Genomic DNA, 25,183 nt, shown 5'->3' on the forward strand with positions numbered 1-25,183 from the left:
CGGTGCAAACTGTCAGTTTACAGTATATATAAAACATGCACTGTCAGGTTAAAACTAATCTGAATAAAAATAAAAATAATCAATTAAAACTCAATACAAAAACCTACAACACAGAATATAAAAAATGAAGGAAAAACCCAGGGAAACACGAAGAAAGAAAAGTAACTAGGAAACAAGATGGCATCAAATGTAAACTTAAGAAAAGGCCCTCTGAAATAATTCAGTTTTTAACATTTTCTGGAAAGCTGACAAGAGAGAGGCCAACCTGATGACCTTCAAGAGACTGTTCAAAGCATTGGTGCTCCTACAGAGAAGCTTCAGTATCTCAAGCTCTAAAAAAGGTGGGATAGAACTAGCTGTTCTAAGGTCAAGCCAATATTGGTTGGAGCAAATGATCCTGTAGGTACCCAGGTAACAAACTACAAAGATCAAAACTAACACATTAGTTAAATTGTACCCAGGAACTTGTTAATGGTGCAGGATCTACAGAATCATATATATTTCTATGTTTCTAATGATGACATCAGGGGACACACACACATTCTGGACCACTCACAATTTTTGACTAATGTTTAAGGGCAGCCCCTATGTAATGTGCCCTGTAGTAAACTAGCTGGGTGATAACAAGGAAGCAAACTTCATGACACTAGAGAGCCCTGATGTGCATTCAGCAACTGTATTACTAAAGTTCAGGTTCAGCCTATTCTCCCCCATACTGAAACATAGCCACAAGTACTACAAAGGATGATAACAACATCTCCCTTAACAGCATATCCAAACCTTCAGTTACCTTTTCAGTAAATATATGGCAGTCTGCAGAATATGAGTTTTGTGTATTTGTCTATCTATTTTTGTTTGTATGTGTGTGTGTGCATGCGTGCGTGCGCACACATTTCTGTCTCTGTTATAATATCAGTAAATTAGAATAATAATGCCAAGAAATAGAATATTTATGAATGCTCCAAGAAAATATTTATTTCATTTAAAAACACAGGATTAGTTCGTTATATTAATTTTGATCTTTGTTTAGGATTTCTGCCATGGGAACTCTTTTGTAAATTTCAGAGGGAATTTCTTACAACCTGTACTAAAGGACTTAAATTTCGTATTTGGACACTGTTCTTGGGCTTGAATTGGAAACTTTTCTTCTTCTCTCTCTTTCCTATAAGTTAAACCTGTGATAAGTAATTGTCACACTTAGTGCGTTTGTACAATGCTAATTCAAAGTGACATGTCCAAACTGGCCCTAGTAACATGAAGAAACTTAACAGGTGTGAGGGGTGGATCTTCCCATGGGCTCTGTTGCACTTCTAACTAGAGCAAAACTAGAGAAAAAGTGAAATGAACCTTGAATAAATCTGTCAGCAGTAATTATCTCAGCAGCACTTTATGAGAGGATAAAGTATGCATTGGTGCTGGTGAAACGTGAACACAATCCACTCTAGTGATTTGGGAGAGGGGGCATCCAGTTATTGTTTAAAAATAAATTTTAATGCCTGATGTTATATGTACATTTTTTCATAATAGAAATAAGTTCATTTCTTGTGAAAAGATCAAACTGGTTTTAAAGCATTATGCCAATTGTAGAAACAATACAAGCTGTTGAAGAGAAATGAAATAATCACTATACATATATGTCATTTTTGGTTAATTTTTAAAAAAAATCAATAGAATTTCCTGTTTTTTGACAGCTTTGGTGTTCCCACTCAGCATTCATAGAAGCACCTTCTACCACCATCCTCTCTGATTCACCGCTGAAATGATTAGAAGTTTTCATTTTCTGTTTTGGTTATCACAGTTTAAGATTGTGATCAAACACATCAAACACAATGTTAGAATTAAGGTTTTGCTTAAATAAGCCATCTTTGCAAACTGTGATGAAATTGACTTGTTTCATAGGAAAAAAAGACAGTTGCTGAATTTTGGTTAGAAGCTGTACTTCTGAAAAGCAACTGACCAAGAGAAGGAAAACGTCCATGTCAGCCCTGCTGGAGATTAGTTTCATTCTTGAATGAATAATCTAGAAATGATTATTATTTCAAAATATAGGCAACCACTATTTTATTAGTTTAGCTTTTAAAAACTAGTGATGAATTATCAAAATGTAGAAACTGCAATCTCTTTCTCACTCTCACTGGCAGTCATAGCAGCCTGTTGACTGCTCCACCTCTTGATTTGCATCCAGAATACTGCTGTTCGTACAAACCTTCCTTATTTTGCTCCTATCTTTTTTGACCACCGATCATTAAGTTGGTTGGCAATTTAAGAAAACAAAATGCTGTGATGACACTTTGTACCCTGCCAATGGGCACACTTTGTTATTTGAAAGACCTGGTATTTAATATGAACTTGACCTGATTATCAGGCAAAGACTAGTGAATTTGATTCTACTGCTTCCTACAACAGCTATGTCATGATTAAGAGCTTTTTTTCATCTGGCTTTGATTCTTCATCTGGGACGGTGCATGTAATTGGCTTACTCAGCAGTTTAAAAAAGCACTAAAACACTCCTTTTTCATAGGTCCTTGTGAAGTTGCTTTAAAATAAATAAATAAGCAAGCAAACAAACAAATAGTTACCTGTTCCAGTATGTGGATTATATAGCATTTAATATTATTAGCTTAGATTAGAACCTCCTTATTCTATATTATATTACAACTCATTGGAATGCACTATAGTATCAGTTGTTTTATTTTATCTATACTACATTTAGTTATAAGTGCATAAAAACAAAACCACAATACATAAGTAAATTACTACCAATAAAGCTTTTGCAGAAATAATTGGAATTATTTTTCACTTGTTCTTTTTAGTCTAAACATTTTCTAGATGATTATGTTTTTATTTCCCCCCCTAAATAATTACCTATGAGTTGGAGGTGGGCCTCCTCTTAAATGTGTTGAGGATTTGGTAACAATAAAGGTACTGGAGATAGCAAATAAATAGATGAGAGATGAAAGTTGTGAAATCAGATTAGATTACTGTACCTTCATTTTGAAGCCCTGCATGAGTGGAGAATTCATATCTGCACAGGAGATCCTTCTTTACCTATAGTGGTACTCCACAACAATACATCAGGAAATTCCAAAAACTCAGTTGGTGAAGTCTTCCTGGATGAAGATATTTTCCTTTGCAGAAATTCACTAAAACTCAATATGATTTATAAAGATTTAAGCCTTTTGAGTTCAAAATTCCATAGTGTCTCAGTCTGTGAGAGAGTGAAGTCCAGTTGGAGTGTTAAAAGAATTTATTAACGCTGGGTTTTTAGATAAGATGTCTATCATTTTGCAAACAGATTGCTTTATTTTACAGGCAATTACTTTTAATTATAATTATTAGTTCATTTAATGCTATTTTAATACTTCCCTTCTTTGTAGTGTAGCCTCTAGCCATTGTACATAAATACATGTCTATTCATGCACGTACACACATGGGTTACAAGCAAATATTTATGGGAATAAAAAAAATCAGGATTGATTTCAGTGGCATTTAAAAAGTTTTATCAATCACTGGTAAACTTAAGACAGTATGAAGGATTGTTGTTTGTATCTAGACTTTCTTTTGTTGGAGTGGGAATGGTTCTCTTAAATTCATAGTTTGCTTTGAATGTTGTCATTTTGTAACAACAGTTATTTTAGCAGTGATAGTGATAACTATTAAATACATTGATGGATTGAAGTATTAAAAAGGTATAAAATTGAAATTTAGACATGTGGATATAAAAATGTAATAACTCTATCTGATATCTTAATTTTCACCAATATTAAATGCCATGTTGGCTTTTCCCCTTCAGTTGTATAAACTTTTAATCTAAAAATGCTTACTGATTACACTATTGGTTTCAACATTCTAGTAGTTGAAACTCGTATTTGACCATATAGGGATGATTCATGCTGATTCTTCTTCCCAATTCCACATCTTTTAAGATATGAATAAAAAAGAGAAAAGAATATTCTGTTTTTTATCTAAAAACCTATTGATCTTATGGAACCAAAGAGCATCAAATAACCAGCACCATGTTAACTTGTCTGTCTTTTCTTAAATGCTCTTACATTTTAAAGATAGAGTAAGTCTCAGTTTGATAATACTTAGTCATTTAAGCTCCATTCTACTAAGCATTCCTAAATCTGGATAAAGCCAGTGAAAATTAGAAGCTATTCATTGTGAGAATTTGGCTCTAATTACTTAATCACAATGACAAGTGTACTTAAATGTGTTCACATTGGTCACTTTAAGCATGCTATTTAAAAGTTGTAGATATATTTAGCTATATAGGCAAAATTTTACATCAGAAATTTATTTTTTCTATACTTGAGCCCAATAATATACTGAACAAAACTTGATGAAAATAGCAGTGTCACCATTGCAAAAGCAAGTGTATTCTGTGTTAGGTTTGGAAGAGTTTCACTGTCTGCATTCATATTTCATTTATTCAAAAATAGTCATTTCCTTTTAACTCTGTGATTTTAAAATTGTGACTAAATTGTTATTTAACCTTGCTACAAGAAGGTGTCAGCAGGCTAGTCCAGGCAGGTCAACACCCACTTGGTTAGCTAGCACACTTAATCAGCTTCCTTTAACCTGAAGAAAATGAAGGCTTTTATGAGTTCTGGCATATGTGATTAAAAATACCCTGAATAAAAAGATTTTTTGCCCCAATATATTTGCTAGGCTTTGGGCTATATACTAGAGTGACATGGAAAATAGAACATTTTCCGTGTTTTAAATGCAAACATTAATCAATTTTAAAGGGTTAGTGTAATAAACTGATTTTTGTCATAGTACAATTCATTTTTGATGTCTTCGTTTTCAATAATATGTGCATTTCTATCTGGAAGGACTTGATTGCATAGCAACCTATTAACTAAGAAGACTATATACCGATATTTACTTGGTAGGGAACAGGGGAGATAACTTAAGACAGTTATATATCCATTTGAGTGTCAAAGAAATAGAAATAGATACAACAAAGAAGGGGTTTTCTACTAAAATGAACCTTGCAATTGAATAATTGCAAGTTATTTTTTTCCAGAATTTATTTCAGCTCATTCTCATACAGCTAAACACCAAATTTTCAGCTTCCAGCTTTACCTTCTGAGACCAGTTATATTCATCTGTAGATGAACAGAACTACACTTTAATCTCTTTTTTTTAGCTGTGAGTCTTTTTTCCCATCCATAGGATGGTAAATAGTGATTATACAGTCACAAATTATTCACGTTTCTGAAATATCTAGATATCTAACCCTAATAAGAGGTGTTTAAAGAACCTTTTTCTTGGTTATTTTGTTGTGTTTTGTTGTTTTTACTTTTGTTGCAATTCTTAGTTTATTTTCAGCCTTACCTTTCTTGATTTCATCTTTGCAGGTTCAGGTTACTTGCTGATATTCTCCCTTAATTATGTGTCCATCTTTCTATTTTTTATACTTGTCAATTTGTCTTTCAATTTATCAGAGAGTTCTTTGTGCAGCCATTCTGGTTTCTTTTGAGATCTCTTATTTTCCTTCTTCATTGAATTGTGCTAGAGTGGGATTTTATAATCTAACTTTTCAAAGTTCCCAAGTTTCTTGGGTTGTTTTCCCCTTGAGTATTCTCATCCATGGAATCCTTTTCAGGCTCTATCTGGATTTATTGAAATCAACTCTCTTGAAATCCAAGACTCTAGTTTGACTTTGCTCTATTGTTTGTGCTTGTATAATGTTGAATTCCAATATTGCATGGTCACTCCCCCCAAAGTTCCTGTATTTCAACACCTTTGTTTCTGTTAATGAGAATTAAATCCGGTATGACTGATTCTGTAGGTCCCTTCACTACCTTTTGGGAGACACAGTTTTCTGCTAGAAATCTGTTTGACCTTCCATTAGATGCAAAGTTTGTATCCCAGTTGATGTCAGAGTAGTTAAAATCCCCCATTGCTGTTGTGGTGTACTTCCTATATACCTTAATTAACTGACTAGCAAAAAAATGTTCATTTATTTTGTCTGATTGGTTGGGTGGCTTGTGTGGTATACAACTATGGCAATGTCATTCTTTTTTCCTTCTAAATACATTCAAAATGGTTTCGTCATTATTTTGCTGTATTTATGTAGAGATATAGTTATTTTTTAAATATATATAGCACAACTCCACTTCCTCTTTTATTAATTCTGTTTCTTTCAAACAATTTTAAATCCCTGTAGCTGTATAGACCATTCATGGGTTTCATCCCACCAAGTTTCCATAATGGCAATAATATCATGTCTGCCCTCGTGTACTTGGATTTCTAATTCACCCTGTTTATTCTTCATACTTTAGGTGTTGGTGTATAGGCATTTGAGTTGTTTTGGACTAACCTGTGTTTGTTTTCTACATAATCTGTTTTGTGCCTGAGTTCCCCTTTATCCTTACCATCTTAGTGCACACGGTAAGGCACACGCCATCAAAAGCTTGGTTTTTCTTAGCAGCAACCGTAATATTCTTAACTGCAAAAACATTGTTATAATTACTGGCAACCCCATTAGTTTTAAATTGCTATCCTATCTTTTTCTGAACTTTTTTCTTCCCATCCTAGGTTCATCTGGTCACTCCATGCAAAGGAGAGAATTGAAAATGCTCTTTTTTTTTTTTAAGAATGCACCTTGATATTTATGTCTATTGCAGTTTGATTTTCGATGTTTAACAAAATCTGATAGATAATTCAGTAATACCTGTCTTCTTTTTAGATTACTTTAGCAGCCTCAGGAATCTCTTATCCTTGCCATCGACTTACAGTTGGGAGAAGATCTTCACCAGCACAAACTAGAGAACAATCAGAAGAGGTAGGACAACTCCTTCTTCCCACAGAGTTGGCAGATCAATTTTTATTAAAGTTTTGTTGAAAATGATATTATATGTCTAATTTATGTCCTACTTTGATCTTATGGCATAATGTCTGCTGGTTGATTTTATTTGATAAAGAATATGTTAGAATGAAACCAAAGAATAAGACATTAGTGTAATAATATTTCTTTTATTATGTAAAGAAAAAAATAATTGCTAAAATTCTTTCATTCTCTCTTTCTCTCTCTATTGACTTTGGAAGAAATAGATTGGTACCAATTTGTTGTGAGCCCAATTGAGAGTATTGATTATGATTTTAAAACCTTAAGGTCCTATTAAACAGATTCCCTAAAAAATCCTATTTTCCCCTATTGGTCTATCCTGTCACTCTAATACAGTAAAAAGGATTTTTTTCTATTTCCCTGCTGTGGTGGAACCTTAACTGAGCTAGGACTTCCTTGCCTTGGAAAGTTAAATGGCATATACCATTCTACTTCCACTATCAGGTCAAGTCCTTTTTTAAGGAAGGCATCTACTCTATAAGCAATTAAACATAAACTTTCTTATATTCTTTGCACTGATTTTTGAAAAAGAAATGAAACAAACAAAATGTTGAAAAGTTATTATATTTAAGTAGTTAATGTATTTACCAAGCACATCTAAATGATATTGAAGTAACCAAAATATTTTTACAATCTCCAAGCATGTCACAACTTTTGAACACCCTTAATGTTTGAAAATTAAAAGTTTAAAAATTTGACATGCCCTAATTATGCATGCTTCTTTCTCAAATATATTTATTAGAAAATAAAAATGAAATTTCATTTCAAGGTTTTGGATGAAAATTTGGTGACTTTCCTATTTAACTATGAAAACTTATTGTTGATATTTATTTGTTCAATAATTGGTTTATTATCAATTTTACTAAACTAGCAATGCACAGATGTACATATGGTTAGTGACAGTGATGGAGATGACTTTGAAGATGCTACAGAATTTGGGGTGGATGATGGAGAGATGTTTGGTATGGCATCATCTGCATTGAGAAAATCTCCAATGAGTAAGTATTACTATGTATTGTGAATAGTATAACCCCAACTTTGGATAAATGGGATGGGGAGAGAAAACAGATTCTTTTTGACATGTTGCTTTTTCAGACCACAGTATGACTTTCTTGGGGTGATACAATAGAAATAATAGACAATACAATCTGTTTTTTTTAATACAAAAATAGTTTTTTTTAAAAAGCGGGGAAATGAAGTTGCAAATTATATAAATGAGTTGTAGGCAGTAAATAACCAGTAAAATAACCAGTAAATGAAATGAGATTTTCAGGAACTGTTAACTTTCATTAATAACAAAAAATAGTTAAAATCATGAATAAATGTGATTATTTCACTGAATGCTAATTTTTATTGTGATGTTAGTAATGGCTTGGTCTGGTATTTTTTGCTATTAACAGATTAGGTTAAATCAGATAAACATACACTTTTGTTGAACAAATTTTATCTGTATCTGAAATTTTTATTCTGTTAATCTATTAAATAGACATTTTAGACATTTTGGTTGACTTAAAATGCTACCTGTTAATTCGGTATCATATTTTCAGTACAAATTAATAACCATTATGGGTAATGGTATTGCATTATATTGTACTGTTTATTTCTTTATTTAGAAAATTTATATGCGGCACATCTTGCCGTCGAGCAACTCTACCAGTACAATTATTGCTGGTCACACAGTCAGATTTGGATTTGGCATTTTTATCCATAGTCAGACTGGATTTGTCATTTTGTCCACCAATACAATTATTACTATGATTACTATAGTCTGCCTGATGTTTAGATTGGCTTTGGTATTTTTATTATGTCCTTCCCAAGATTTGATGGTATGTAAAAGGAATTATTGCATGATGTAAACAAGAGGTGTCAAATACGCATCATCAATATGTCGTCACGTGACATATAGTGACATTCCCCTCCTTTGCTAAAATGGGGGTGGGCGTGGCCAGTGCACAATGCATCCAGCCAGTGGGCCGCAAGTTTGACACCCTGATGTAAGCTATTCCAAATAAAGCTGAATTTTGCAACTGACTGATAGTGATATTGTCAATGTTAATGGTGTTCAAATGATGCTCATCTTTTCGGATGCATCCAATGCATCTTTTACTATTGGTACTGTCTTTGATTTTATTTTATTTTTTTGCTATTGTCGTTATATTTCTATTTTCAGGTGTTTGCATTTTGTGATTTTCTCCAGTTCTTTCTCTTCTACTCTGTTGTTATTATTATATACACAAAAAGGTGATATCAAAGCTGCCAGTTCTTTAGCTGGCAGTGTTGATGTTTATACACATCAACATCTTCCCAAGAACATAAGATGTTTTAATACATTTCAGTAGCTCCTGTTTTCTGCTGGTCTTCTCATTATAACATAAATTTTAACTGAAATTGACATCATTACAATATGGTATTAAAAATAGAAGAAATACACATTTTAGGTCTACTAATGTTTTACATAATCATTAGTTAATTAATTAATTCCACTTATATTTATTAATTTTTGGTGGCACCCATTCTAAATATATAACTCTGGGTTGCTAACAATACTTTATAACAGTATACAAAATTATAAATAACCTAAATAATACCTGAGAAAATAACGATAGTGCAGATTTTAAGTTTCTGATAAGTTTTCATCAGGCAAGAAAGCCAGGAAAGAAAATAGTTGGGGTAGGGATAGCTTAAACACCATAGGTAATCTTAGGGCCAGTTGGTTTCTGAAATAACACAGTTAATTATTGCTTGGAGAATGTGCTGTATTTGGGACACTTATTGCAGAGACCATTCAACTCGTTGGTCCTGCAGTATAAGCTGGAGTCACTATAGGCAAGACCTTCCCAGTTAATCTTCATGTGCATTTTGAATTTTATTGATTCAATCAATTTAATAAGTCATTTTCTGCTTACAGGCGAATAACTAGCATCTTAAATTGAGTTCAGTGGCTTACAGGGGAGTTAGTTATTGTATCAAGCTATGTCACTTATAAATTGCTTAGTATTTTCAGATTGTAGTATTGACATTGTATTCGTTGATTCATCTTCAAAGAATAGTTCAAAAAGACTTATCTTCTTTTTGTTAAACAATTTGCCATGGTAGATAAGTAGAGCTCACAGAAAATTTGGCTAAATGGTAAAGGAAATATTTTAAACCTACCTGTTAATATTTACTTGCAATATTTTCCTTTCCTTCTGTAGTGCCAGAAAATGCTGAAAATGAAGGAGATGCCTTATTACAATTCACAGCAGAATTTTCTTCAAGGTTAGATTTATAACTGAGTACAATCTATATATGTATATCATCATAATTATTGCTTCCTTTAGCAAACATATAGGGTAGCAAGTTTCTTCCAATGAATTATAATACATGTATATACTGTGCTTAAATTTTGTGCAATATCTATAACCAATTTTGTTGTATTTAAGTACAATGACAATAAAGATTATACTTATAAGGTAACAAAATATCAGGTAGAAACCTGAAAGTTCCACTGCCTTTCTGTGAGACTTGCAAATCTAAAATATAGTTCCTTTTCAGTTTGAGCCTCCCATTTATTCTTTTTTGTTTCATTTCTCTGTCACACACTTCAGCATGGGAATAAGATCTGAAACCACAGGCCAGCTTTTTGCATTCTGCTTTTGTGTCAGTCTCCTATACTTGGCAGAGACAATGAAAGATACAGTATTTTTCAAATTGGAATTGAGCAACAATCTATTTCATAATATTTTTTCCATAGTTGCAATATTCTTAGAGGTTCTACTTATGATCTACTTGCTCCAGGTTGGCCAAGTTAAAAATATTTTTTCTATCAGAACAAGACTTTTTTTCTCCCTTTCTTTTCATTGTTTCCTACCATTAGAAATTCAAGCCACCCAGAGTTGTTGGAAGTTGGGCAGTCTTTAAATCCAGTCTTATAAATAAATAAAGAGATCACTTGGAAGTTTATTTAGGTAATGTGACTTCATGCAGTGTATTGTTTCAGAGTTTTGTTATTTTGGTTTTGAAGATTTAATGTTGAAAATCTGTTATTCAGATTAATTTCATGTATTTAGTAAAGGGGCAGAACAAATATGTGAATATTTGGAAACCTTGTTTGAGTAACATTTAAAAATACATTTTCAAGGAATTTCATACGTATTTTGCCACTTTGAAATATCCTCCTTTGCCCGAGTTTTTAAATGTTCATTGTCTGAGTAATGTGCAGTCCTAGATATTTTTGAGGACTTGAGGGAAAAGTTAAAGAGCTATATTAACTCACTGTCACAGAAAGTTCATCTTCTTGCCCACTAGTTGAGCCACCAGTATATTTTACTTTTCAAGGGGCAGACAGCCATAAAAAGACAATTACCTTGAAAACAGAAAATTACTTTTAGTTAATAATACTTAATATCACAAGATGGCCTTCTAAGGGCACTTTTTGCTATTCTCTAAGACAACTCTTTGCTGCCAGTTACAAACAAGTTACTTGTCTTACAAATCATCCTGGTCAGAAAATAGTTCACCTTTTTTCAGCATTCCCATCTTTGCTTCAAGAATGAGAACTTTCCAAATAATGAATTATTATTTAAGTTAGAAGGCTTGGCACAGATGATGACTCAATTTCTTACAGTCCTCTTACATCAAAAGGAGACTTTTAAAGTATGACTGTACCTAGAAGCTAACTGCAAATCTATCTGAAGCTCAACTGCAATCAACAGACTTTGCATCTCTTACAAAATACCACTCTCCTGACCAGAACTTTGAGCACACTAAAGCTGGTGTCAATATTCTTCAGTTCAACTGCTGACAAATATCAGTCATAGGAGCATATTCCCTCCCAGAGGCCTATTACAGTATTACCTAATGAGAGAAACCAACTGTTGAGTCCATCCTGATATCCCAAGTAAACCTTATTGAAGATCAATTTCAGGTGACATGCTTTTATCTAATCAAGATGTTACATGAAAATACCATCACCCAGGTTAAGAAATTTACACACACACACAAACATACAAAGCAAGATATTTTGTGATGCTGCTTTTATACAAATGATACATCAATCATTTCATTTTCTCAGATTACCCTTAGATGTCTCTGGGGCTTGGCAGATTTTTGTAGGGAGGAAAAGTTCATAGTTAATTATTCTAAAGCTAAAATTATGGTTTTCTCAGAGGGGCAGAGCTGCTGAAAACACCATAGTTGTACTGATGACAATCATATTGAATAATCTTCTGCCTTTAAATATCTGATCATTATATTCCAGGGCTACAATCTGACAGGAACAAATTAGTAACACTTTGGTAATAGCACCAAGGCAATATTGGGCTCTAAGAATGTTGCCTCTCTGCTGCCATAAACACACACATGTACATACATACGTACATACGTACGTACGTATGTACGTACGTGGTATTCAGCAGGTTCTGATCAGTTCTGAAGAACCGGTAGTGGAAATTTTGAGTAGTTCAGGGAACCGGTAAATACCACTTCTGACTGGCCCCGCCCCAATCTATTCTATGCCTCCCGAGTCCCAACTGATTGGGAGGAAAAGGGGATTTTGCAGTAACCTTCCCCTAGAGTGGGGTGGGAATGGAGATTTTACAGTACCCTTCCCCTGCCATGCCCACCAAGCCACGCCCACCAAGCCATGCCCAGAGAACCAGTAGTAAAAAATTTGAATCCCACCACTGATACTACATACATACATGCATACATACATACATACATACATTGCTCAAGGTGTTCCAGAGTTATGCTGGAACACACACGTGTGTGTGGGTTCCACCACAAAACCGCGGACGACAAAATCGCGGTCGACGAAAGCGCGCATTTGACGTCATCACAGCGCAACGAAAACATCGCGCTGTGATGGAAAAATGTAAAAATAAAGCAAAAACCTTACCCTAACCCCCCCAAACCTAACCCTAAACCTAACCCTAAACCTAACCCTAAACCTAACCCTTAACCTAAGCCTAAATCTAACCCTAAACCTAACCCTTAACCTAACGCTAACCTTTAACGTAAAATTTAACGTAACCCTAACGCTCTAAACCTAACCCTAACCCTAACCCTTAACCTAACCCTAACCCTAACCCTAACCCTAACCCTTACCTTTATGTGAATCGGCTTGCTTTAATTTTATTGTTATTTCAATTTTTAATTTTTTTCGTCGCGCTGTGATGACGTCAAATGCGCGTTTTCGTCGATCGCGCTTTTGTGGACTGCGGTTTTGACGGGTCACGGTGTGTGTGTGTGTGTGTGTGTGTGTGTTCCAGCATAACTCTGGAATGCCTCGAGCAATACCTTTTAACCAAACTTGGTACACAGATGACTTACTCTCTGGAAACAAATATTGTGGGGGTAAGTCACCCCTAACACCCCTGGGGGGATTGTTCTGTTAAGATATAGCCTGTTGTGCCTTAAAATGGCTTCTATCATACTATCATTCTAGTGTACAGCGCAGCGGAGTTGCCATGGTAACAGCTTCACAGTACTCCATAAGGGGGCTTTCTCTGGTGAGGGGGGAAATTCAACGTTTAGAAATTACGTTTGGTCTGGAATTATTTTTGAGGACAAATGTATGGATTAAGATAAATACCTGGGCAGCGCCAGATTATCAGATAGTAGTTCATAAGTATGCATCTATAACATCTTCCTTAGAGATTGTCCAGTCCAAGATTTTTGTCTACCCTCTTTCAGGTCTCATGGTGTATCTCAAATGCTCTGATATGTATGGAACCAGGAATGCTGCTTCTTTGAGGAAACAGCCCACACTTGTCACTTCTCTTACTAGTTACAGTTTTGCTTCACTGACCCCCTTAATGCTCTTTGACAACTCCCCTTAATGATAGAGGACAAATATTTTGCCAACTTGAGTTTCTGTAATTTCTCCTTGGATTTTGTTCTTTACATTTAGAGAAAGTCAGGGCAGAAACTTGCTAGTGAATTTATAATGAGCATGACAGTTGAATCTAGGAATTATTGGTGATTTTCATAGTGGGTTCTAGAGTAGAACCAACTAGTTCCTACTAAGTATGTCTTCAGTCTTGCTTTTTTTGCTACACCATAGAGCATTTAGCTTGGCCCGTTTCAACAATTTCCCTACATCAATACTGAAGACTAGGAAGTAGAAAATCCTTTTTGTAAAGAGAATATCCTTATAGTTTGAATATTTCCAAATTTTCCCCTCACGATCTCTTCTATGACATTGTACTCGCTACCTTTTTAATATCCACTTTTAATATAACTCAACTCTACTCTGAGGGAGAAGCTCTATGCTGCCTGCAGGATCAGAACCCATTTATTGCAAACAGAGATGCTAAATTCTTATTGGCTGCTATCTCAATCAGAAGTAAAAGACTGTTTTTGCCCTGATGCTGATATCTTGTTACCAGTTCTGTGAAATTCAGTAGTTTTAGGTTTCTGTTTTCTTTTTGCCTTTATCTCTATTATATTTTCATTATATCTTATTATCTTTTAATTGTTGTTTTTTTTACTTGCTGGTCATTGGCTGTATGTTCTATTAAAGAAAATAATTTAAAATAAATAAACTGAAATTTCCATTAAGTTTATCCTTGTTAAGTCCGCCACTGGCTTTGAGAAAAGAATTAAACAACTAAAGAATTCTGTTCTTTAATATAAAAGGTTACACTAATTGCTGAGTTAAGAGAATTTTAAAAATGTCAGTTTTCCTTATGATGAAGAATAAAAGTCCAGTACCTTTTCCAGCACTCAATTTTACAATGTTATTTAGCTTGAAATTAAATTATATATATGTGTGTGTGTGTGTGTGTGTGTGTGTGTATATGTATATATATATATGTATATATATATGTGTGTATATATATATATATATATATATATATATATATATATATATATATATATATATATATATATATATATATATATATATATATATATATACATACATACATACATACATACATACATACATACATACATACATATACATATACAAATATTTAGATATATAATTATCATTAAAGCATTGATACAATAAGTCTTGGATATTTGATTTTGGAAAATAATACTATTGTCTTTTTGTTATTAAAACTCTCTGAAACATTTTGGATTGAAACAGATATGGTGACTGCCATCCAGTATTTTTTATTGGATCTTTAGAGGCTGCCTTTCAAGAGGCCTTCTACGGGAAAGCTAGAGATGTAAGTACATTTCAAACTCTATATTACTCAGATGACAAAGGAACTCAGTGTAAAAATATCTTCTGAATTTTTGCCGTATTAATGAAGTTTAAATTTTTATACTGCTACTGCTGCTAGTTCTTTTCTGAAAACTGGGACATGGAGTAACGTTTGCTCAGTAACAAAACATTTTGAACTGGTTGCAGCTTTGGCGAAGGATTGGAAAGGACTAATTTTTGCCTAATTCACTCTCTTCTGCATCCCATCCCAGATGATTGAAACAATCTGGCAAATAATGCAAAGGACTGCAAAAGTGAAAGCTAATTTTCTGAAAGCTAATGCTTGATTTTCTTCATTCAATGGAGGAATACTAGTAATAGTATTAGGTAGCAGGCAGAACATTTTTGTGTTCCCAAGCAGTTACTAACAAAGGCATACTAGTGTCTTTTCTGAAACAGTAATGAAGAATGAGATGAGAGTTATGCATTTTTCTGCATAATAAATAAATCAATATTCTGAGTTTCATTATTACCATGGGAGAAAATTCAAAGTTGTGCAATATTATACAATAAAATGTTTCCGTTGCAAGCAGTTAAGAATGCCTTAATTACATATTTGATGAAACTATTTTTTGTGTGTGCCTTGGAATCAGTTTTTGATTCCAAGCAACTACTTAGACAAATCCTTGTAGTTTTCTTGGTAAGATATTTCAGATGTGGTTTGCCATTGCCAACTTCCTTGAGCTGCAAAAGAATGAATAAGCTCAAGATCACCCAGTTGGCATTGTGCCTAGGGCAGAACTAGAAGTTATGATCTCCCAGTTTTTAGCTTGATTCCTACATCAAACTGGTGTTCATACACAAGAAATATTTTACATATAATAAATATAATTAATATCCCTATTTACAGATAATGTACAGTGTAGCTTAAATGCTACAAGGCTAACCACTATGAAGCAGCATCCTTTTCCCCCCCAGTACTTAGTGTCTTAATATCTAACAAGCAAGCATTGTGATGATTCCACAGTTAAGATGCAAGGGAAAATGTTTACTGTATACAATATAAAATATTATGCAATATTACAGAAATGTCAACCTTGATCATTGCATGCATTCTAAAAGCATACCGGTATATTCATTTTGTAAAAATGTATAAGCATCAATCAAAAATTGTACATTTTTTCTTCCCAAAAGGATTAAATATTTGAGAATAGTTAATTCCCTGTGTGATATTTATTATTCTGTAGATTAATATAACAATTACAGAGTAAAAAGGTAAATAGCTGAATCGTGGATTTTCCTTATTACTATTCGCTATCCTTATGATTGCAGTTTTTCTGAGGAGGTTTCCTTAACAATATTTTTGAAGATTAGCAACTTTTTTTTAAAAAAGAATGTATGTATGTCTGTCTGTCTGTCTGTCTGTCTGTCTGTCTGTCTGTCTATCTATCTATCTATCTATCTATCTATCTATCTATCTATCTATCTATCTATCTATCTATCTATCTATCTCTGCAAGAACTGTAATCTTAACCTACGTGTTTTGTCCTGATGTGCAGGGCACTTAATTTTGCCAGGGCAACAGATGAGCTTCAAGCAATAGCATTCTTAACTTGAAGTGAGAAATTGAGTTGGAAGAGTAAATAAAAACAAGATTGAAAGTTTAAATCCTCTGCTGGGCTTTTTGAACTTATATGCTCATTAAATGTTTATTGGAGTGGTGGGATTATGAAGGATTTGGGGAGCTTCATCAACTGGTATATAGTTAATCACTAAGTAAAACACTGCATTTGATAAAGTGTTTCTCACGATGCCACACTCAATCCATCTTAATGAAAACCACTTCAAACTGATTTAATTTGAGAGCACTTCACAGCCAAGAGTAAGTCCAGATCTTGTCCTTTATTTGGGAAATTTTTCAATGTTGTCTAAGGAAAGGGATCTCTATTCAAATTCAGCTTTAACAAAAGAGCAAGTCTTAGTTTCTTTGTATGTAATGTTGCTTTTGTAGCAGAAAATATAGAGAGAATTTGAGATCTGATTCTTATTTAAATGAAACAAAAATGAAGAATAATATTGTTGAAAATATTTTTGTTCATACATACCTATTCAATAATTCTTCAAATAAATGAAATACATGTGAATAATTCTGTTACTTTTAAAGATTATAACTGAAAATACATTACTATCTAAAGTAAATATTATTATATTAAATTATCTGTTGTAATATCGATATAATTATTATCAATGCTTCATTTGGTCAAAGCAGAACTATAGAGATTATCTGCATCAGAATTGCTAAAAAGCCTACACTATCACAAAAAGTCTATCCTGCCAAGTAATGATTGGTGACAGCTAGATCTCTGCTGGTCATTGGTGTAATTATTTAAAAAGCATTCCATAAGTGGCTGGAATGGGGTGGATATGACTGTGAAGAAATCTGATCATCTGTCTAACCCATGGGTCGTCAACTAGTAGGCGTTTCGGGATTCCAGGTGGGCGATAGGGACTTAAAACCTCCTTTTGAGCAAGTGCGCAGTTGCAAAATAGGAGAAGCAAACACGTGAGAAGGGGAGGAGGGGATAGCAGGGACAGGAAGAAGCCGAACAGAGCAGTTGCAAAATAGGAGAAGCAAACACATGGGAAGGGGAGGAGGGGATAGCAGGGACAGCCAGAAGCCGAAAAGAGCAGTTGCAAAATAGGAGAAGCAAACACGTGGGAAGGGGAAGGGGGGGAGGGGATAGCAGGGACAGGCAGAAGCCGAACAGAGCAGTTGCAAAATAGGAGAAAGAAAAGTTATAGGCAGGAGAGAATTGTTGGCTAATAATAATAAGTGGGCTAACTAGCTCAGCCTTACTTTTGTACATTGCCCTAAGGAAGGTTTAAAAAAAAGGAGATAAAAAGGAAAAGATTAAAAAAAATTAACAAAAAAAGGGAAGAAAAATAGAGAAAAGGGGATAAAATAAAGGAGGAGAGTAAGCAGTGTTTAGTTTGGCTCATAAAGTTAAAAACATTATAAACATGCATAAAGTATAAATAAAAAGATAAATGTTATATTTGTGCTGATAAATAAATAAAGGGAGACTAGTATAGATCTGTTTCAAGCTATTTAGCGCTCATCAGCTAGCCATACCCTTGCTGGGAATCAAACCTGATTGATTCGTACATTTCTTTTTTTAAAAAAACACCCTCCTTTCTAAAAAATATTCCGCACTTGCGCAAAAACTGGTGGGCGGTAAGGAAATTTTTCCATCAAGAAAGATCCATTAGTGGGCGGTAGGTAGAAAAAGGTTGACTACCACTTGTCTAACCATAAGATTACAACCTGATAGTTGTGACAGAAGCAACAGGACTTTCATGGCTTTACTAAGGTCTGTATCAGGTCTGTATCACAGAAAGCAATCTGACAAGAATGCTAATCTCAAATTATTTAAGGTCTTATATGCAAAACTTGTATTTATGACAAGTGAAGTGTCCCAGAGTCATGTGATTACCTTTTGTGACCTTCTGACAATCATCATATAGTCATTAGGAAGCAGATTAATGTAACATCTGTATTACTAATTTAACACATGTAGCGATTCACTGAATAAATGTGGCAAGATAGGTCATATAATGTGGCAAAATCCACTTAACAACTGTGTTACCCCGAAAATAAGATAGGGTCTTATTTTCTTTTGACCCCCGAAATAAGCACTTGGGCTTATTTTTTGGGAGGTCTTATTATTTTTGATGTGCAGGAGGCGGAGACCGTGGTGACCTCATGGCTGCTGCTGCGTTGCAATATTTTCGGGGAGGGCTTATTTTGGGGGAGAGGGTTTATTTTAGCGCATGCTCTCAAAAGCCAAAATGGGCTTATTATCCAGTGAGGTCTTACTTTCGGAGAAACAGGGTAGCAACAGAATTTTTGGACACAATTGTGTTTATAAGTCGAAGTCTACCTGTATACTAATCAAAATTAGTACACTTATTATAAATATTTAAGATAATATTTTTAACTCTCAATGAAAAAATGAATCTAGAGTCATTCTTCTAATCCATACTATATACTATCTAATCTAGAACATACAGACATCAATTTTTTGTATTTAGACACCACATGGTCTCTGTCTTACCAGAATTCAGCCTGAATTCTGTCCCCATTGAATTTATTGTACAATGAGAATGGTGCAGAACATTTTCTGATGCAGATATTATGGAAAAGTAGAGCTGAGAGTCATCAGGATATTGATATTTTGCCTAAAGAGTCTTGATGAGCCTATCCACTAGCAGTATTATATACAGGTGAAACTCAAAAAAATAGAATATCATGCAAAAGTTCATTTATTTCAGTAATACAACTTAAAAAGTGAAACTAATATATAAGATAAGACTCATTACATGCAAAGCAAGATAGTTCAAGCTATGATTTGTCATAATTGTGATGATTATGGCGTACAGCTCATGAAAACCCCAAATCCACCATCTTAGAAAATTAGAATATTACATGCAATCAATAAAACAAGGATTGTACATAGAACAATATTGGACCTCTGAAAAGTATAAGCATGCATATGTACTCAGTACTTGGTTTGGGCCCCTTTTGCAGCAATTACTGCCTCAATGCGGCGTGACATGGAAGCTATTAGCCTGTGGCACTGCTGAGGTGTTATGGAACACCAGGATGCTTCAATAGCGGCCTTCAACTCTTCTGCATTGTTCGGTCTCATGTCTCTCATCTTTCTCTTGGCAATGCCCCATAGATTCTCTATGGGGTTCAAGTCAGGCGAGTTTGCTGGCCAATCAAGCACAGTAATCCAACAGTCATTGAACCAGGTTTTGGTGCTTTTGGCAGTGTGGGCAGTTGGAAAATGAAGTCAGCATCCCCATAAATCTCGTCTGCAGAAGGAAGCATGAAGTGCTCCAAAATCTTCTGGTAGACGGCTGCGTTGACCCTAGTCTTAATGAAGCACAGTGGTACAAAGTCCTGTTGCTCAGTGGTCTAAAGTCCTCTTTTCTGATGAGAGCAACTTTTGCATCTCATTTGGAAACCAAGGACCCAGAGTATGGAGGAAAAATGGAGAGGCCAATCAAGCACAGTAATCCCACAGTCATTGAACCAGTTTTTGGTGCTTTTAGCAAAAGTTGCTCTCATCAGAAAAGAGGACTTTGCTTGGTCCAAAGTCCTGTTGCTCAGTGGTTCAAAGTCCTCTTACTCATGACTTAAAACAAATCAATAAATTAATGACAGATACAATTTTGGGTAATATTGGCCATATATGTGGGCAAGTTTTTTGTTTGGCAACTAATTTTATAGGTTATTTTGGAATTCCTAGTACAACATGGAAACCGTAGTACAGTGGCTTGTAAAACTAAGTTTTCTTGTCAATTTGAGGGAAAGAGTACGACAAGAAAAAGAAAGTACCCGGTATCTGTTCAGTTTGTGAGTTCTTCAGCCTGTATTTTAGTCTGTGTTGCATTAAACTAGAAAGAACAATTAAGTGGCCTTTGTAACCTTCAAATGTATGTAGAAATTTTCATAGTAGATAGAATGAATGTACACACGCATGTTATAAAAAATCACATGATTTCTAGAATTGCTAAAAATTGGTTGCTTCAATGAAGTGGAAAAATGATTCGGGCTATAAGGTCCCCCCCCCCCATTCAATTGAGACCAGTGGTTAGTGGATTATAACTCCAACTTCAATTGTTAAGTGCTAGTTGTTTCTTTTAAAAGCATGTGGAAAATGTTGTTCATTCATACAAGTGTCTAAATCTTATTTGTTCTTAAATAAACCTGGAATACAAATTTTCTTGTTCGTTGTCATTTTGGTGTCTTCATGTCACTATTTAACTCTTGCCTTAATAAGTCCCTGAAGTTATCTTGTCAACATTTCAGAAGTGGTTTGCCATTGTCTTCTTCCTAGGTTTAAGAGAGGTTGACTGTACCATGATCAATAAGTTGGCTTTGTGTCTAAGGCGGACTGAGAACGCATGGTCTCTGGGTTTCTAGTCTGGTGCCTTAACCACTACATCTTTAGTATAATTTAGGGTATATGAAATATTATCTCAATCTTGAATCATTTTCTTAAGAGGAAGGAATATGACATGTCAAAAAAACGTGGGGTTCTGTATAGTAGAGTCATTCTGCTGGCAAATGTATTTGTTGGTAGAATGGATTCATTATTTCCTACTGCAAACCTCCAAAACAGATTTGGGGATATAATGAAGGATGTGGAGAATGAGGGAAAGTTCCAATACATTTGCAGAAGCTGGGCTATAGATGCAGCTTCTGATACGTAGGGTCCAACTTGTGGCTAGAGGATATTTAGCAGGCATGTATAATTACCCTATAATCTATGTAGTTAAATAAAAGGTTCATGCCACAGTTTAAAATTAATTTGCCACAAACATGCTGAAAATGAATTTCCAAGCTATCTATAAAATATAATTCTATAATAATTTTATTCAAACAATACTAGTTTGCTGAAATTTATGCTGAACAAATAATATTTTATCATCATATGTTGTAGTATTGCACTTTTCTGCTTTTTAAAAAGCTGGTAGAAACAATATAGCTGCATTTTTTAAGATAAAAATCCATTACTTTTAATTACAACATACACATTCTACTTCAAAGGAAGTCAGCTTTAAACAAAACATATACTGGAGATTTTATAAAAAATGTTGACAAAATTTTGATTCTAACCTCTGACATTTCCAATTATTCTTTTGAATGCACTCTCAAATGAAATTTGCTAAATGCTCCTCCCAACGCCCCCCCCTAAAATAGGCACATTTTAATTTCCCCCATCCCAAGCCCATTAGTGTTTTTTTTTAATAGACACATAGAAGCTAAGGTTCTCCAAATAGTTACAATTGTTCCAAGTAACACTTTTAATAGAAAATATCCTTTTAAGTAATCTTGTTACCTCACTTCCCCTGATAGAAGAAGATCTGAAGGAGCAAAGCTCCTATTATCCTAATACTTTAAGAGATTTTAACTGGAAGGCTTCAGTAACAGAAGAAGCAGCCTGTCCAAAACCCCTCGTCATTCTGACTTATGGCCCTTTTCTAGTTTTTATTATTTCATTGCTTATCCAAAACAGTTGTTTAGTTTTGTGAAGATCATGTAATTCCTTTGTAAAATGCATTAGAGACAGCTATTTAGATGTCAAATTTATCTGGATGTTTTTGTTCAATCAGTTGGAAGAGCAATAGATCCAGGCAGATAACAACTATAGATTCTGTTAGGAAGCATAAAGATTTAAATTACTATGTTACATATCAAGGTTTTATATAGGAATATTGCTATTGAAAATCCAGGTTTGTAGTTTTGATTTGTTACTAGTCTTAAGGAATAGTAATTACCCTACAGAACATTTTGAAGGATTTCTATATCATTTTTAAATAGAATCAAAATGAAATCTACTTTTATAGGACAGCCTGTTACATTTTTCTGCCATATGTAGCAAGAACAAATGCAACCAACTACAATTATCAACAACAAATTAAACTATGTGAATCTGGCAGTTTTGCATATGTAGTTTTTAAATGTTTTTATACATTTCCCTGTTTACATATGCTGTAAGTGTGCACCTGCCTTGTTTTCTACTATTTGGTCCCAACTTATACCTTTAAACTGTACTTATTTTGGAAGGTTAATTCACATGGACTCTTATATTTAACAGTTTCATGGGGTTGTTTCTTTGGGACGAAAGGAGTTTCTCAAGAGTTTTTTTTTTCCTGTCTCTCTGCTTTCAGTGAAAAGAGGAGAGCAAAGCCATCCGCTTACCACAAAGCAGTCCCACCACAAAGGAAAGATTAAGGGTTTAGGGAGAGGTCAATGTGGGTTTTTCTCTAACTAAACACTTTCCTAAAGTTTCCTTGTGGAAAAATAATGAAGTCATCTGAGAGTTTTTAAAGAATTTTTATTTCTTTTTCACTGTCTGCATTCGCTTGTCTTCTCAGCATGGATGTTTAATCTTTCTAGGCTTTGTGAATTGGCCCAAATGAATAAATGGTGAGCTGTCTCTCTAGGAGCTAGCGGCTTATTCTAAGGCCCTAATCACTGAGTAAACACATCTTTGCCCTCCCTCTCTTACAACTGCTATATAATAGTGGAGATTCTAGCACAGTAACTTGGATATTGCAGGGATCCATGCTTTGAAATGCAGAATGGCTGATCCTCCAAAACAGACAGTGCCTGATCTTCTCCTGCCTCTTTCTTCTTTTTTAAATTAAATATCACCACAGAGATGCTGTTTTATTGCCTGATATTGTGCATTAGTGCCCTGGATTTTCAAGTTTGGTTTCAGTCAACATTGTTGGCGGCACTTATATGGAACTGTGCATGTTAGGCTTATTGGTGGCCTTTTCTGCAGTATGTATACTTAGTTTGGAATAACTTTTTAAATTAAAGGAGACAAACATTAATGCAATGTCTAATCCCTGTTCCAAAGTCTACTGTTCAAATTATTCCATACTTTTTAAAATAGATCATAGAATTTTCCCAAACTCTTTTTTTAAAACAATGATTTAAAATAAACCATTCATTGCAAACTAATTTCCCATTAATTTATTTGTAACTGGCATTTTTGGATAAAGATAGCCATAGCTTGGCTATACTTTCGTGACCCGACAAATGCGCGCATGACAAAAGCGTGCCGACGAAACCGTGGCGACAAAAACCACGATGTCCTAAATGCGCCCACAACAACGCGCCGACAAAACTGCGCCCACAAAAGCGCGATTTCAGTTAAGGTAAGGATTACGTTCAGGGTAGGTTTAGGGATTTCAGTTAAGGTAAGGGTTAGGTTTAGGGTTAGGTTTAGGGTTAGGTTTGGGGTTAGGTTTAGAACTCGTGGTTATTACTTGTTTGTTGAAGGCATGCTTTTGTCGGCACGCTGTTGTCGGCACGTTTCTGCGCTCATTTGTCGGCGCGATTTAGAACTTGCGGTTTTCTTGCCGCAGTTTTGTCAGTCGCGCTTTTGTCGAGCGCGCATTTGTCGGTGAACCCTATAATTTATAGAACTATTTTGCAATTGACATGCCTAGTGCCATTTTCTCCAATAACCCATTACATACTTTTTCTCAGTATTACAAGCTAGTTTTCAATTTCAAATTCCAAAGTAGTTTACAATGGACATTGTTATTGGGAAAATATTATGAAATATTGATTATATATCCATGATAAAGAGACATGTTAATAAATTGGTGTATTTTCTCCTCTACCAGAATATGTTGATTCTGTGCTTGTCATAGCAAAAAAAAAGTCCTCATTTTCACAGAATGTTGAGCCTTATTAAAATAATCTAGGCCTCTTATGGCAATTCCCTTATTATAAGGTACATTATCTTCCCTGACAGTATTTCAATTGCAGCTTTGAAAATTAGAATGGCTCAGGAAAAAAAAGCAGGCTAGTACTTTATGTGTGCCTATATATTGTTTTTTGTTAATTTTCTTCAGCAACTGACATTCTGGGAATTAAACTGTATTTAATTTTATTTGTTTATTTAATGATAGGTGTATGTAGGTCTTTGCTTCTCAAGTTCTAGCATTCGGGGGGGGGAAGAAAACACTCCTTCCAACATTTTCCTTGAGTTTATTTTCTTACATTATTTGGTGTTAGAATTGTTTGAAGACGTGTGCTGTTTATTCTTCTTTTTGTATTAGATATTTTATTTTAGTGTAATTTATTTAGTGTAGTTGAGAGCAAATTTGATGGTTAATTATCCTCTCTAGCATATTATGTAAAGTATTCTATTTACTAGTAATATATTGTGTAAATTAATTATAATTACCGTATACAGCCATAGAAAGTTATGAGCTAAAAAGACTTAAATTTAATCAACCAAGAAACAAATATGAGAATAGGATTAACAGGACTGCTGTTTCCATAGAGCTATGACAAAAATGCATGTGGTTGGTAAATATGAGAAAGATTTGATGAAAAGGTTACATTATATGTATATTAAGGCACACACTATTAGAATTAAGTAGAACTGTATATTATATGAAATACAAGGCTGACTACAGCATTCCTTTGTTGAATTTTTCTCCTTACTTAATGGCTGGGAAAATTATGGCTTGTTATTAGTCAGACAATACTTGCAGTAAATGTGATTAGCAGTTGATTTATTAAATATATTAATTAATTAAAGGATATATAATTATATGTTTTCATTTTGTAATACAAACAAAAA

The 25,183-nt window shown here is 34.2% G+C and overlaps 1 protein-coding gene across 3 annotated transcripts in view; it reads left to right on the top strand.

Moving 5' to 3' along the window:
- Window positions 1-25,183, top strand: part of FAF1 (Fas associated factor 1) — a 245,287-nt gene that overhangs the window by 129,236 nt on the left and 90,868 nt on the right. For 2 of the 3 annotated variants that reach the window (XM_087719689.1, XM_087719688.1), the window contains exons 9-12: window positions 6,701-6,796; window positions 7,731-7,857; window positions 10,054-10,117; window positions 14,940-15,021. In XM_087719689.1, coding sequence (XP_087575815.1) covers window positions 6,701-6,796; window positions 7,731-7,857; window positions 10,054-10,117; window positions 14,940-15,021 — 369 coding nt within the window. Of the gene's footprint in view, window positions 1-6,700; window positions 6,797-7,730; window positions 7,858-10,053; window positions 10,118-14,937; window positions 15,022-25,183 lie in introns of all 3 variants that reach the window. The other variant, XM_087719690.1, reaches the window with a different exon arrangement.

The sequence above is a fragment of the Thamnophis sirtalis genome, unplaced genomic scaffold (genome assembly GCF_051295495.1).
Source record: "Thamnophis sirtalis isolate CommonGarterSnake01/CBP01778 unplaced genomic scaffold, rThaSir2_p1.2 scaffold_7, whole genome shotgun sequence".
NCBI classification, from domain to species: Eukaryota; Metazoa; Chordata; class Lepidosauria; order Squamata; family Natricidae; genus Thamnophis; species Thamnophis sirtalis.